Source organism: Psittacula echo (genome assembly GCF_963264785.1).
Source record: "Psittacula echo genome assembly, chromosome: 7".
Taxonomy (NCBI): domain Eukaryota; kingdom Metazoa; phylum Chordata; class Aves; order Psittaciformes; family Psittacidae; genus Psittacula; species Psittacula echo.
The window spans coordinates 2,251,918-2,268,151 of NC_137740.1; the positions used below are offsets into that span (position 1 = coordinate 2,251,918).

A 16,234-nucleotide genomic window follows, 5' to 3' on the forward strand; every position below is an offset into this window, starting at 1 on the left:
GAGGACAGGCCAGAACTGTTCAGTGTTGAAAGCATCCAAGGAGCACGTGGTTGAGAAACGTTCCTGCAGATCCCTCACAGCTCCGGGAACAGTTTGACACTGTTCGCTCCCTGACACTGTGCTGCGCTCCTGTCACCATTGCTCACAGTTAGAAGCAGCTGCCCAGCAAATGAACTGCAGAGGGAAAACGCTGTCCATCTGGGTATTGATCTGGCAGAAAGGTGGCACTTCTGCCCCTGCTCACAGAGTCACAGACTGGGTTGGCTGGGAGGGACCTTAAACCTCATTGGCTTCCAGGGATGGGGCAGCCACAGCTTCTCTGGGCACCCTGGGCCAGTGCCTCAGCACCCTCACAGGGAAGAGCTTCTGCCTAAGAGCTCAGCTCAGTCTCCCCTCGGGCAGGTTAAAGCCATTCCCCTTGGCCTGTCCCTACAGGCCCTTGTCCCAAGCCCCTCTCCAGCTTTCCTGCAGCCCCTTTAGGCACTGGAGCTGCTCTCAGGTCTCCCCTTCAGGAGCCTTCTCTTCTCCAGGCTGCCCCAGCCCAGCTCTCTCAGCCTGGCTCCAGAGCAGAGCTGCTCCAGCCCTCGCAGCATCTCCATGGCCTCCTCTGGCCTCGCTCCAACAGCTCCACGTCCCTCTTGTGCTGCTGCCCCAGAGCTGGATCAGGGCTGCAGGGGGGGTCTCACAGAGCACAGCAGAGGGGCAGGATCCCCTCCCTGAGCTGCTGCTCACGCTCTGGGGTGCACCCAGCACTCACCCAGAGAGGCTTCTCTCTCCCTGCTGTGTCAGGCCTGTACAGCGCTTCCCCCACAACCTCTGTGATGACACAGGACTGGGATCATTTACCCAGTGCCCACAGAGAGGACACAGCCTTTTACACAGGCACTGCAAAGGTATGGGTATGGCAGAAGGAGCCTGCACTAGTCAGGACAAACACCAAGACAAGGTACACAAGCACTGTGGAACAATGAGGGAGAAACTGATACAGGGAACCTAAGGAAACAAAGAGCACTGATCCTGTTGTGAGCTGAGAGAATGTCCGTAAAATATGAGCAAAACACAAAGGAAACAAAAAGGAATGATAAAAGATTGCATCAAGATGGGTGCAAGAAAGAGAGGCTCAGGCTGAATGTGGCAGCCAGAGACAAACAATTCAATTCAGAGAGAATTAGGGCCACTGAAGTAAATAAATACAGAGGAAGGAACAAAGCTAAACAGGAGCTGCCAGATGTGCTCAAGATTTTATTACCTGAATCAAGTGGGTAGGAGCTAAAGACCTTCCACTGATGCCAAGGGAGGGGAGAGCTGAATTGAGAGAGGGTGCTGATGGGTGCACTGAGCCCCAGGTTGAACAAAGGTCAATGGAAGCAACTGTGGCAGAGGCCACACTTAGAAACAAAGAAAGCAGTGTCACAGACATTTGTGTGACACCACGTGCAAGCGCGCTCATGTCATCGTTTCTGTAACTCCAGAGGAGGCAACTGGATAGCATTCATTTATGAACATGGAATCAACCTGAAAAGACCTTCTAAGATCAAGTCCAACCATTCCCAGCCCTGCCAAGGCCACCCCTAACCCATGGCACTGAGGCCTCGTCTCCACAGGGTGTGAACCCTTGCAGGGACTGTGCCTGCAGCCCTGCCCTGGGCAGCCTGTTCCAATGCCTGAGCACCCTCTGGGGCAGGAATTGTTCCTCAGCTCCATCTAAACCTGCCCTGGTGCAGCTTGAGGCCGGTTCCTCTTGTCCCATCCCTTGTTCCTTGGGAGCAGAGCCCAGCCCCTCCTGGCTCCATCCTCCTCTCAGGCACTTGTAGGGAGCGATCAGGTCCCCCCTGAGCCTTCTCTTCTCCAGACTGAACCCCCCAGGTCTCTCAGCCCTTCCCCATCACACTGTGCTCCAGGCCCTGCACCAGCTCCAGTGCCCTTCTCTGGCCCCGCTCCAGCCCCTCAATGTCTCTCTTGCAGTGAGGGGCCCAGAGCTGAACACAGGATTTGAAGTGCAGCCTCACCAGTGCCCAGCACAGGGGGGCAATCACAACCCTGCGCAGCTGCACTCTGTATTGCTGTACCCTGCTCCGGAACCTCATGGTCTGAAGTATCCCCATCACCCTTCCCAGTGGCAGGGGACAGGAGCTCATTAAGGGTTTGTGGCTTTGTATTTCCCTGTTATGGTTTCTTGGTTAATTCACAAAAGCAATTCTGTGCGTTCCTGTGATCTACAACAAAACAACAGGAAAAATCTGCCACGTTTACCGAAGCCGATACCAAGGGCAAAACACAGGATGTTTAATACACACTCCTCTTCCTTTTATGGCGGTGGTGCTAAGGTTAAGAAAGCTCTGAAATTCACAGTGACATCAGTGTGGGCTCTGAGAGTGCTTTGTGCCATGAGAAACCTGGCCAGGCTTTTTCATACATTGAAGACCATGAAAGCAAAGCAGACCTTCACCATTCCAACGCAGCTCACTCCCTTCACCCTGCGCCTGGGTCCTCAGCAATGCAACTCCCTGGGAGTACAATGGCCACAGATCTGCTCCTCCAGCTGACAAATCCTCGCTGGAGCAAGCAGCTGGCATGTGTTACCTCCAGCACAAATGCTGGATGGGATTTGCCTCCCTCCAGGGTAATTTGATTAATGTATGCCTGTTTGCTTCAAACCCCGAGCTCTGCACTTTTTGTAACAGGATATAAATCACTCCACTAATGACAAATAGAAGGAGACATATACGAGGTGCTCATACTGATGTCAACTGATGGTGGTAAAGCCGTGAATCAATGTGTGACATGGGAGAGCTAAAATACAATTCCAAGCTTTGCCGGCTAACCCACGGAGAGGATATCAACCCGTTTCTTTTCCAAACACATCCTTTTATCCAGAGCGATGGAACTCAGCACAGTCCCAATCAAAACATTGCTGTTTCCTTCTCCAAAACTTTCAGGAAAAACACCCCGTGTCCTTTCAGACACAGGAGCCATTGGCACAGAGCTGGAAGTGTTCCGATAGGAAAATCTTTCCTTCCTCTCATCATTCCCAAATCAGAAGCCATCCAGGGGAAAAAAAAAGCTTTAGAAAAATAAATAATCCCCTAAAAATCTTTGTTCTGCTGCACTGAAATGGAAACTTCCTTAGAAAGTCAATGGCTGCCATTGTTTGCTGCTATACTGAGTTCCAATATGCCACAAGGGCTGTAGATAGGGAAAGGAAGGCAATCAAATGGCTGGAGGGAAGTGCTCTACAGAGTGACTGCAGCCTCCTACAGAAACCAGAGAGGCTCTGGGAACCGGGAATGCTGCAGAGTGGGGACACCAAATGCAACAAGTAAACAAGGTCAGAGATGCAGGACAGTCCTGGTTTACACACAGCAAGCAACGGCAGGATAGAGCCCGCAGGCGCTCCTCACCACACCTCTGTTCTCACGTGCGCATGGGGAGCGCGTGAGCTGAGGGCACACAACCCATCACAGAAGCAAGCAGGAAGGTGCCTGGGTGCTGGCATCACCCGAGGAGAGCCTGTCCCCTCTCCCAGCTAGGACCCCAAACGGTGTAAACCGCTCTGAAAAGAGCCTGCCTCTGATGTGGGACAGCCACTGGCACTCCTGAGGCCCTCAGTGCAGGGGTGTGATACTGCAGCCAATGCAACAGCTTGGTCTGGCCAGGAAGGGACTGAGAGGCCGGATCCTGTGGGAGCTGGTACCATCCATCAGCACAAATAATCTGAAGTGGAATTTAACCAAGAACCCCAGGCTCTTTCACAATGCCAATATTGGCTTGTTTCATGTAGGAAATCACACAATTCCCTATGAGTCTCAAAGATATCTCCTAGTCTAAGAATCCTAGAATAGTTAGGGTTGGAAAGGACCTTAAGACCATCCAGTTCCAACCCCCTGCCATGGGCAGGGACACCTCACACTAAACCATGGCACCCAAAGCCTCATCCAACCTGGCCTTGAACACTGCCAGGGATGGAGCATTCACAACCTCCCTGGGCAACCCATTCCAGTGCCTCACTGCCCTCTCAGTAAAGAATTTCTTCCTTAGATCCAATCTAAACTTCCCCTGTTTCAGTTTGAACCCGTTACCCCTTGTCCTGTCACTACAGTCCCTGATGAAGAGTCCCTCCCCAGCATCCTTGTAGGCCCCCTTCAGATACTGGAAGGCTGCTCTGAGGTCTCATCTACAAACTGTCACAATTCACCTCATGTAATGATATCACTCACACTTTTTTGTTTCATTTGAAGACTTCACCTAAAGTCACTTAAGATTCATGGTTAAGAACTCAATTTACTTGAGGAACGCAAATCCAGCCTATGCTTCCCTACTTAACACAAATCCCACAAGCCCTGAGCTGCAATCTTCTTCCACAGTCACCAAATAAAAGCCTGCCTATGGAAAACTCATCCAGCATGGCTCATTTCCACATCTGGCCATTCTCTTTTTCCACATCTCAGGTGAGACATGAATATAATTCATTTTAGGTCTATTCATCCATAATTACCAGGACTGAAACATTAAAACCCATGAGTCAGGATCACAAGGCTAAAACTGCTAAAAGTTGGATTCTTCGCAGTGGCTTTGTCTCTTGGAGCTTTGCAGGGAACACAAAACTTGCTCTACGGTTACATGAGTCAGGCCCTTCAGTCAAAAAGGAAGCTCAGATTTTAGTGCATGCCCAGCTTTAGGAGCTTGGGTTTGCTAAAAGGGAACAAGCATCCTACAGCTCTCATGGGAAAGACTGCAGAGAGCTCTCCGCAAAGTGTTAACATGCTGAAAGCCATTGTTTCCACAGAGAACGTTGAGAAAGTTAACCTAAAAATCCCTGGAAGGGAATTCTCTCCTTCTTGGAGCCTGTAGCTCACACAAACACATCTCGGGAAAGCTCACGACATTTTCCATGGGCTTTCTTTTCCACACGGGCCATGGAATCCGAAGTCTTGCTAGAACAGATCTCTACCTAAGGTGCCGAGCCGCATCCCTGCCAGCTCTGCCTCGGCACTGTTCACAGGCAGGGAGGGAAAGAGGACTTGAGGATCCTGTCGTCCAGTTTTGTTTCTGCATCAGAGGTTTCCACATCCCATTAACAAGGCTTGAGGAACCCAATCTGGACTACACGTGTCCCCAGACAGTAAATCCTACCCAGCATGAAAGGAAATGCTGGATAGTTATCCAGGCTTCACACACTGTAAAAATTAAGCTTTATGAGTCCCTCCAAGCATGTAATTATTGGAAAGGCTGAGATTAAGCCTACAAACGGGCACTCCTCCAAATCTTATCTCCTTTCCTGTGGGAGTAACCTTTAAATTAGTGCAAGCAGGGCCAGCTCTGTTCTGCAGAGGGGTCCCACAAGCCCTCAGCACTGCATGGCTAAAGCCAGGGGTGGAAATAAACTTGTCCTATGTAAGCAACAGGCTGCTTCTGCTTCCCACCCTCAGCGCTTCACCCTACCTCGCTCCTTGGTTGCAGTCAGACCTATTTGTGTTTGCTGACAGGGGGGTGAGGACAAGGGGACTGGGGGACACCATGTGCAGGGGGAGCAGACAGGGAGAAGCTGTGATCAGCCACGCTCCCTGACTTCTGCTCTCCTCTGATTGCCCCGTGTGGGTGTCAAAAGAGCACAAGCCAACAAGGAGATGGAAAAATGCCCTTGCAGAGCAGCCCGATGAAAGCGGGGGCAGTTTCACCTGAGCGAGGTTTTTCAGATCACATTTTTTACATAGATCACATGGAAACAAACTGAAATAAACAGGGTGAAAAAAAATACAGCTGTGTCTGAGCCTGTTCAAGGCTTGTAGGCTGGGGCTTGTCCAGGCCTGTGCAGCACAGGGACTCGGGAGAGCAGCAGTCACTGGGGCTGTGACTATCAGACCAAAATCACGTTCATCTTCTATGCTAATACACAAGGATAAGCCCCAACCCATCACAATAACAACATTTTGGGCTTCATGGTTCTTTCCTATTGGTTTTGCACGAGCAAGCCAGAAGAAGCTCTATGAGCCCAGAAGTAGGTGTTGCTAAAATGATGTGCAGTTTGACCTTGCAGGTGATTATCAAAGCCACGCACGTACCTTGCAGGTTAACTCTGGACACAGGAGGCTGACTTGTTGCTGGAGATCTCCTAAAAGAGATAAAGAACACTCTATCAATAGGCAACATTTTACCATTTCAAACTGCCACCTCCCACAGTCCAAAATCCTTTTCCATATGCACAAAGAAACCCCAACACTTCAAGAAGATTTGGCAGTTAAAGAGCAGTATCGATATACCTGCTAGAATATGCCTAGCCAGGGACGTCCCTTGGAAAGAAGGCATTCCAGGGAATCCCATCTTCATCCCATGCTTCCTTCACAGTTCCTGCTCAAAACATGCATGGGAGGAGGCAAGGCCCAGTCTCTGTGGCTGAAGGGGTCAGTGGCAGCCCCAGAATCAAGGCCTTCTCCCAGACAGCTTCTCCCTGCAAGGTCTGGACCCTGAAGGAACATCAGAATCTACACAAGCACGCAGGCTGCAAGGCAAAAGGCAATGCCCAAGGTGAGAAATGGCTTTAAGCCCTGCAGTTAACAGTTTGAATTGCACCTGGAAGCAAGTAAGAGGACGCTGCAGCCACTAAGAAAGCTCTGAAGCAGCTGAAGGACATCTTTTTGATGGGGAGCAATGATTTCATCAGGAAAGCCTGGATGTCAAATGCTAATTGAAGAATTAGTTCAAGTCAATGCAACAGGGTCCGACTGGAGAATGGCTGCAGCATCTCTCCAAATGTCAGAGGATTTCACTGAGAGATTTGCCCAATAAAACTGATGATTTTTAAGTCAAAACCACAATTTACTTGGGGGGAAAAAAGAGACTTCTTTAAAACAAGAAGTTAAAAAGAGTTGACACCAAGATGAAGATCCTCTGGTTTGCACTGAACACGGCATTTCAGGCTGACCAAAACTGAAACTTTGGGCTTTTCCTTCCTGAAGAAGTCCCTGATACATTTCAACCAAAGGCAGATTTCCCCCCACTCCCTCCCAGCCACCTCCTCACCCCCATTTTTTGCGTCAGGCACTGAGCTGAAACTTCCCTTATTTGCCAGCTCGCCTTTGAAGCTCAAATCAAAGCAAGCGAGCGGCTCAATTCTGCTGCAGTTGTAGCTGCAGGGGGGTTCTCCAGCCCTGCTCCAGGAAGGCCTCACTAACCAGGTACAGTCCGTGCCAGTGTCCAAAGCCTGCTCCTGAGCAGCAGCACCCATGTGCCAGCTGGGATTTCAAAAGCTTGTTTCTAACGGAGGGAGCTGCAGGACCCAGATTCTTCGAAGGGTTCAGCACAGGGCGCACAGGTTGGATGCTGACTGCTCCAAAATCTGCCCTGACCTGCCTCTGCTGAGCCTTTGAAAAGCCAAATCTTGAGATCTCTCAAAAACAGAAACTCCCCAATAGGGACACCAGGGCTGCAGCGCTTCCAGTATCTGGGGAGACGTGCTCCAGGTATCTCCAAACCCTGCGGGAGCTGCACAGGCATGCCCGCGGGGAGGCAGGGAGGGATGAACACGAATCCAGCAGGGTATTCCCCGCTGCAGAGCCTGGAAACCTCGAAAAGGGAACGGCACCGCTCCTGGCATCCTCCAATTATGTCCTGGCCGTGCCCATCCTGGTTTCTGCGGCAGCCAGGGTGCAGGTAACAGAGACCCAGAGATGGAATCATAGAATGGTTTGGGTTGGAAAGGACCTTAAGATCACCCACTTCCAACCCCTGCCACGGGCAGGGACACCTTCCACTGGAGCAGCTTGCTCCGAGCCCCTGTGTCCAACCTGGCCTTGAACACTGCCAGGGATGGGGCAGCCACAGCTTCTCTGGGCACCCTGTGCCAGCGCCTCAACACCCTCACAGGGAAGAATTTCCTCCTTAGATCCAATCTAAACTTCCCCTGTTTCAGTTTGAACCCGTTACCCCTTGTCCTGTCACTACAGTCCCTGATGAAGAGTCCCTCCCCAGCATCCTTGTAGGCCCCCTTCAGATACTGGAAGGCTGCTCTGAGGTCTCCACGCAGCTTCTCTTCTCCAGGCTGAACAGCCCCAACTTTCTCAGCCTGTCTCCATACAGGAGGTGCTCCAGCCCCTGATCATCCTCGTGGCCTCCTCTGGACTTGCTCCAACAGTTCCATGTCCTTTTTATGTTGATCTGGGTTTCCACGGCACTGTCCCACCTTAGACACCACCACACTCAAGTGGACATACCTCCACTTCCCATTCTTTCTCTCTCGTCAGTGGGCATTCAGAGGAGTAGGTGCTGGCTGCTTTCTGACCATGTCCTGTGCCACATCTGCCAAACTCGGGCACTCCAAACCCATTAATCATACTCTCCTCTATTCCAATCAGGAAACTGCCTGAAAAACCCTGATGCTGAAGTCCAAAAAATATGACTTCTAATTAGGTTTTTTTTTCCCCTCCAGCCCTCAACATTCATATTTTCCATCATTTCTGCAAATACGTGGGATAGCATCCTCTTTCTTGAGACAGGAGGAAAAAGAGAGGAGAGGCCGAGCTACAGCAAAGCTGAGATTCTCATGATCTCCAGAGCAGAAGCTGAAATGAAATACCACATATCATGAGACGTATGATAAAATCATGAGCTGTAACCCAGCAGAGCTGTTTGGAAACAGTGCGGGAAGCTCCGCAGCGCCTGGAAGCACATTCCGCCACGGACTTGGATGTTTGGTGTATAATGGTTTAAACATTTCACGGCTCTTACTTTGGCTGGGCAAGTGACTTTATACTTCAATCAAATCTGGGAATGCTTTCAAAAGGACACTGCAAGATGCCTGTGTGTCCTACAGGTTACACCCTCGCTTCCTTCCGGCCCCGGCCAATTTCAGATTCCTCATTAGGAGCTGCTGAGATGCTGGAGTTCTTCAGAAAAGCTGGAAGAAGGGAATCTACCTCAGCCATCTGTTTTTCTATTAACCTCCATCTTGGAATGCGGCGGTTCCTTCGCATCAGAATTTGCAAGGAGAAAGCAACAGAAGGAAAACCGTCTGGATGAAGTGCTGGGCTTCATGCAACATACGAGATTGCACTGGAAGGTGGAAACCTGAGTCCATGGTGGGCACCCAGGCGATGCCATTTCCACGTGCAGTAGTGAAGCAATACCATGGTGTCCTGGTGCAGTCCACTTTTGCACCTCATCTTCCACTTCAATAAAGAGTGGGATGCTCTGGATGAGCAGCCCCAGGCTGGGATGGATGGATGGATGGATGGATGGATGGATGGATGGATGGATGGATGGATGAATGGCTGGGTGTGTAACCAGCGTCATCAGGAACAAGTGATGCTGGTTTCACATAGAACAGCTCTCTTGGGGCAAAATAGGCTAGAAAATGACGGTGACTGGCTCATGATAAATAGTTATGGGGAAACGATGGCTCTGGACACAGGTGTAAAAAGGAGTCGGTTTGGTTTCTCCTGTTGAGCAGGTATAAAAACACAGCTTCCTCTTATGTTCATCACCTGCCACATTCAGTGCAATTACAGCGTGAAATGAAGCGAGGTGGGCTCCCTGCCTGCAGGAAGCAAAGCCTGGCTCTTTGGGCATCCCCTCAGACCCAAGCCCTGGGTGAAATCCTCCCCATCCCCACATCCTCCTGCTTGGCATCTCCCTCCTTTGGCTGTGACCACCTCTCCTGCTGCCAACGCAGGGCCAGCACCACATCTCGACCTCCGCTCCCAATTATGCACCTAACACACACCTGGGCCACGCATCCCACATCGCACCGTGCCCAGAAACACATCCCATCGCCTTCCCAAGTGGAAATCCATCGCTCCATCCTCAAGGATCACCGCGGCGAGCCCCGACGTGAGGCGCGGCGGCGGCGGGCTGCGCTTTGGCGCCGCCTGGCGGCCAGCATCGGGCATCGCGGGCCGAGCAGGGAGGGCGAGGGGAGCCGGGGAACCGCGGCCGCGGTTCCCCGGCTCCCCTCGCCCTCCCTGCTCGGCCCCTGCTAAGCGATAACCATAAAGGACCTAAGAAATACTTGCTTACTTGTTGGAGGTGCCGTGTAAATTGGTAAGGAGCGTGAAGTTGTTCCTCACGCTTCGTAGGCTGGCCAGCACCTATGGGGGAGGCGAAAGCAGAGATGTTACCTTCCCCACCTGAGGTTTTCGCGTGGTTTTGTATTTGTTTAAGAGGTCTTCGACTCACCTGGGCGAAAGGTGTGACAATCAGGTCGTCCCCATGCCTGAGGAGAAAGGGAAATGTGTGAATTTGTGTGGATTTACCCAAAACAGGTCACTTTTGAGTACACAGAGTGAGTTTTCAACCCAAAAAACCTAAACATTAACCCATGCAGCATGCATTTAACACCACATAAAAACCTTGTTCCTAATGGAAAGGTCTTTGCAGTGTACATCCAAAACAACCCGGCTGGAGAGCCTGCTCGGATTGCTAACACCGGGCAATAAAAGCCAGGAAATACAGAAGTTAAGGCACACGCTTGCACCGCGGTGGAAAAAACCCTGTAACAGTCCAGGGAAAGGTCAGCTTTGAATTTCCTGGCATTTGCTGATCTCTGTCACAGACTTTAATGTTATTCAGGCACTGGGGTTTGTCCGGCTGTTTTCATCAGGGAAGATTTTCCAGTGCCTAAAGGGGCTGCAGGAAACCTGGAGAGGGGCTTGGGACAAGGGCCTGTAGGGACAGGCCAAGGGGAATGGCTTGAACCTGCCTGAGGGGAGACTGAGATGAGCTCTTAGGCAGAAGCTCTTCCCTGTGAGGGTGCTGAGGCGCTGGCACAGGGTGCCCAGAGAAGCAGTGGCTGCCCCATCCCTAAAGTAACTAGACCAGGTTGCTTGAACACTGCCAGGCATGGGGCAGCCACAGCTTCTCTGGGCACCCTGTGCCAGCGCCTCAGCACCCTCACAGGGAAGAGCTTCTGCCTTATACCCAATCTTCACTTCCCCTGTTTCAGTTTGAACCCATCACCCCTTGTCCTATCGCTACAGTCCCTGATGAAGAGCCCCTCCCCAGCATCCTTGTAGCCCCCTTCAGAAACTGGAAGGCTGCTTTCAACTGGAGAATTCATACTGGGAGATGGCAGCTCCCCAAGTGCTACAGGAGCCTTTACCCTGCAGTAAATGGATCTGTTGAACTGCAGGCAGCTGTGAAGCTGGGAGCAACCAGGGTGGTGGGCACATCTGGATGGGGTTCCCCCCACCCCAGCACAGCTGGCTGGGAGCGCTGGGCAACTGTTAAAATCCCCTGTTTACACAAAACATGGTATTTGCATAATTTGCAGTGATTACTTGGTCTCTGGTAAATATTTACTAATTGTTAACTAACAGGGAGGGACATTCTAGTATCTGGATTTCTACTTCATGACAAAACTTGTACGGCTTTCATACCAGAACCCTTCTCTTATACCTTAATGGTCACTTTAAAGCTTTAAACTGTCCTTTTAGAATAAAGAGCTGCAAATCTAGGACACTCCTTTAAGCTCCATGCTCTGTTGTATTGATCCTCTCAAGCTCAGCCATCTGTCTGGGCTCTCTGCTGTATTTTCCGCTCAGTTGTAGTTAACAGCCCATGACAGAAAACAGGATGGAGAAGAGCAATACTGTAAATGTAAGTACAGTCATATTTCTCTTGTCCAGCCTAATGGAGAAAAGAGCAGAGATGATGTTAACCAGGCTCTGAGAGCATGCACTGAGAGTATGAGGGCAAAAAGGGAGTGCGAGCAAGCCAAGGACTGGAGTGACAGGGTTCTCCTGCCTGCAGGTCCAATGGAGACAAAAGGACCTCACAGCAGTCTCTGCCCTGTAGTTGGCTGCAAGCACTTCATACAACCCCCCAAATCCCCACGTGAAGAACTGGTACCAAGAAAGGTAAAATGCAAGATTTCTGTTATTATTTCAGGATATGGACTGGAAAACTGCTGCTACATTATGGAGAAAAGGGGAATACTTTCAGGGTGGGTGGGGAGGGGGAAATCATGCCTTGGCAGACCATAAAAGCACCCGTCTTGGGCACTCAGGCTGTGAAATGCGAGTACCACCCACAAGCTCCTCTTACCAGAGCCCTGAGGATTACAGGAGGCCATGTAAAGCTCTCAGTTCCCATAAAATATGATGTGAGCTGGATGTATGCTTACTGCTCGCTTGGGAGAGAGGAGTTCCTGGACATGGTCTTTGGTGATAAGTCATAGTCGCTGTCGGATCTGTACAGGAACGACTCCCGGCGCTGGCTGTGGCCCGGGAACGTGGTGTGCAGTACGAGTCCTGATGAGGAGCTGGCCTGCGGGTCCAGAGGGCTGCGACCCGGGGACGGGCCATTTTCCACATCGAAGCTGTGAACAGAACACACGCTGCGTGTCACGAGCATCTGCCAAGAGAGGGCTTCAGTGTGCGTGTCACGCTTGCACTGCCCACACCACAGCAATTGCTTGGTACAGGAGACACGGGGCTGTATTTACTGGAGCTCTCACTGGTGTATTCCTATCGCATGTGAGCAGGACTCTGCAATGATTTACACTTACCCCCTAGGCTTCTGTTGGTCTACACAGAATCCCAGACTGGTCTGGGTTGGAAGGGACCTTAAAGCTCATCCAGTTCCAACCCCTGCCATGGGCTGCAGGTGGAGAACTGCTTAAAAAGTGTTACAAAAGCCCCAAGCCTTCTGTCAGCTTTTCCATTATACACCCATTTCCTTACGGTGTCATAACTTGGCTGCTGCAACTTGTGGCTGAAGTCACCCTGGGCACTTCAGCAAGTGACACCCCTCATAAACCCTGAAAATAAGCAGGTTGGCCTCCTTTGCTTGGGCATTTGGATCCCACATAATACCACGTGTGACCATGCTCCAGCCAAGCCAAGTGGAGCACAGCTGCGTTCAGGATGAATATTCTTGCCTTTGGAAGTCTGAGGGTTCATCTCACTTGCAGTGGGAGCTGAGTTCTCCATCCCACCAGGGCACATGCTTCTCCCCATTCCCAATGTTCTCCCAGTCCATTTGGCCTGTTGGGTGTGATACCAAGCTACGATCCCGGTCATGCATTTCTCCATCCCTCCTCACTGCTGCTTCCCCCACTCTAAGTCCAAAGATCTCCCTCTGTTCTGCAGAGCATGCAGTGTGCTTCTAACTGCATGAGGAGGCAGATGAAGTATAGAGATGAAACAGAGCAAACTTCTGCCACATCTGAAAGTAAGTAATGCACATAATCATGAAAGAAATAAGGGAGCCTGTGTCCACTTGTAAAATGAATCTCAGCTTAGTCTCCTTTCCTCCTTTGAGTCCACACATGCACACAATACAGGGTGACCAAGGGATGAATGAGAAGGGGAAAACAAACACCAGACACTGCAGAAGGGAATCACAGGTAGGGGAGGTCTTGGAGAAAAGTACTGACATGAAGGTGCCATCACTGAACTTGACGTCCATTATTTAGACATGAGGCCACAGAGAATGGACGACTGTCGTGGTTTAAGCCCAGGCCGTAAATCAGAACCACGCAGTCTACTCCCCCCCTGCCCTTTCTTCCCCCTGCTCCCGGAAGGATGGGAAGGAGAATTGAAAGAATGTAACTCCCACGGGTTGAGATAAGAACAATCCAGTAACTAAGGTATAACACAAATCACTGCTGCCAGTAATAATAATGATAAGGGAAATAACAAGGGAAGAGAATACAACCACTCACCACTATACCGACCGATAACACCCAGCCCGACCAAGCAGTGAATCAGCCCTTCTGGATGACTCCCAGTTACCTCCTGGGCATGACGTGCTGTGGTATGGAATACCTCTTTGGCTGGTTTGGGTCAGGTGTCCTGTCCCTGCTTCATCCCGGCTTCCCCTCCTCCCTGGCAGAGCATGAGACTCACAAAGTCCTTGGTCAGGGTAAACATTTGAGCAGTAACTAAAAACATCGGCTTTATCAGCGCTGTTCCCAGGCTGAAAGTCAAAACCACAGCACTGCACCAGCTACTAAGAAGGAGAAAAAATGACTGCTGCTGCTGAACCCAGGACAACGACCAAGCAGGATCAGAACAAGGCAGCCTCTCCTCTCTTCAGACAGTGACTTGACACCTCAAAACATTAAGGCCTGATCAGGAAATCTGATTAAAATCCATTTTTAAAACAACAACCACCTCAGCCTTAGGTTTCACAGAAGAGTTTCAGCTCCTGTATAATAAGACCACAGAAGCCCCAAGCTGTGGTGTGACACCACACTGTGTGCAGTGATGCAGCTGGGGGATGCAGGAGCTGCTCTGGAAGTAGCCCTGATAGTGGAACACAGGCTGCAGGCCCTGATGTGGCAGTTTCTGGTGCAATCTGTTTCCTGGGATACACCAATCTCCTTCGTATGAACAACCCCAATGAATTACTGAACAATTTACCAACAGTAATAACACACTGCATGTGGGGATTTTATGCCTTGCTTAAGCAGCTATATTCACAACATAGATACAGATGTTTATTTGCAGTTGTGCATGTACTTGGGAGCGAGGGGGTGCTCAGGCAGTTACTTTTGATGTCTCCTGGAACTACTTACTGGGATAGGCCACGGGCAGGGACACCTTCCACTAGAGCAGCTTGCTCCAAGCCCTGTCCAGCCTGGCCTTGAACACTGCCAGGGATGGGGCAGCCACAGCTTCCTACCTCTACCATGCCTCGCTGTAGCATTTACTTACCCAACTGCTTAAGTACATCTTGAAACTGGTAATGGCTCAATTAATATTCTTTTCTTTTACTCTTTATTATCTGCTCTTTCACCACTGACAGCTCGAGTACACTTCCTTTGTACGCACACAGTAATCAACAGAAGCAGCTCAGCTCTGTAACTATGGCATCTACAAACAAGAGGCAGCTGATAATTAATCCTACCTATTCAGAAAATTACCTGTGATTACTCAAAACACTTTGGTGCAAAACCTTCGGTTGAGAACATTGAATTTACTGACACAAATGGAAATACAGCACTGCGCTAAATCTGAGCATTTAGCTGGGCAGAGCTCCTTCTGGCTCTTTGATACTGTACCTGCTGCACACTGGTAGGTATTAGCAGTTGGTTTGGGAGAAGAAGTTAACCCATCAGGTTTAGAGAGTGTGTGAGAGGTGAAGGGAGGGAGATGGGGCAAGGCTGAGGAGGAGACCTTCTGCAAAGACATCTACCCAGCAGCAATGGAGTAAGTTTAATAAGAGGGGAATGAACCACCAAAGATGGGGTTTGTGTTTGGTGTTTGTGGGGTTTGTTTACTATAGCACAGCTTCTATGCCGTAAGGTGGGTGGAATATACTCAAATCCCCTCCCCTTTTCCGCCTTTTTAACATAAAGGAAACCCCCTCTCTGCCAGCCTGGGCCTATTCTGAGTCACTCCTGCAGAAATTCCCACCGAAGTCCCAGGGATTTTCGATATCCTGGAAGGAGATTTGTAGCAGAGGTGTAAGAAGAACCCTCATGCTCTATGACCTGGCTTGAAGGTGGAGGTTAAACTTTGGCCAATGCAGAGCTCCCCAGGAAACAGTTTGCCAGAACCATACAAGTTTGCCAGGTTCCTGCAGCACTTGTAGCTCATGTTGGGATGAGCTGGAGACATTCAGGCTGCACGAGCGGGAAGCCTGGCATGGTCGACATGAGGGTGCTGCAGCACAAACCACGCAGTTAATCCAGCTGGAACCCACCTAATCCAACCTGCTCTAGTGGAAGGTGTCCCGGCCCGCGGCAGGGTTGGAACTGGAAGAGCTTTAAGCTCCCTTCCAACACAAACCAGCCCGGGATTCTGCGATGCTAAAAGCTGGGCGGCTGCAGAGCAATGCTCAGCAGGAGGTCACTGCAAGCTACGGAGCAGCTCCCTAATAAACCAGGAGGTCAATGCAGTGAAGAGCAAAGGAGGAGACGGCAGGTGGCAGGAGTTAGCTGCGGCTCGCTCCGACAGCGGCTGAAGGCGGCCCTTGCTTTGGACCTGTGGAAAGATGCGACTGTGTCACTGTAATGAAGGGAGGAAGCACACGACTGCGAGCCAGGAGAAACCACTGTAAAACACACCAGGTTCCATGACGCACTGTGCAAAACGAAGACAATTAACACCAGCAATCGCCAACCGTTCAGATTCTGCCCTTCTACAGTAATGACTACAATGTCTCTGCATTAAAAACTACTGAAGTCCTTCAGTACAGGGGAAAGTCCAACCAAGCCTCTGCAGGCAGAGGGTTCGTGCTATGGGACCCCAGTCATGATCCAGCCGTCTCTGCTCCCACTCAGGGACCAGGCCAG

General features: G+C 50.6%; 1 protein-coding gene across 3 annotated transcripts in view; it reads right to left on the reverse strand.

The window, feature by feature from the left end:
* Positions 1-16,234, reverse strand: part of PDE4B (phosphodiesterase 4B) — a gene marked incomplete at its 5' end in the record, with an annotated part of 194,740 nt that overhangs the window by 55,136 nt on the left and 123,370 nt on the right. For 2 of the 3 annotated variants that reach the window (XM_080623584.1, XM_080623585.1), the window contains 4 exons: positions 6,063-6,112; positions 10,012-10,082; positions 10,171-10,207; positions 12,116-12,310. In XM_080623584.1, the coding sequence (XP_080479710.1) occupies positions 6,063-6,112; positions 10,012-10,082; positions 10,171-10,207; positions 12,116-12,310 (353 nt within the window). Of the gene's footprint in view, positions 1-6,030; positions 6,113-10,011; positions 10,083-10,170; positions 10,208-12,115; positions 12,311-16,234 lie in introns of all 3 variants that reach the window. The other variant, XM_080623583.1, reaches the window with a different exon arrangement.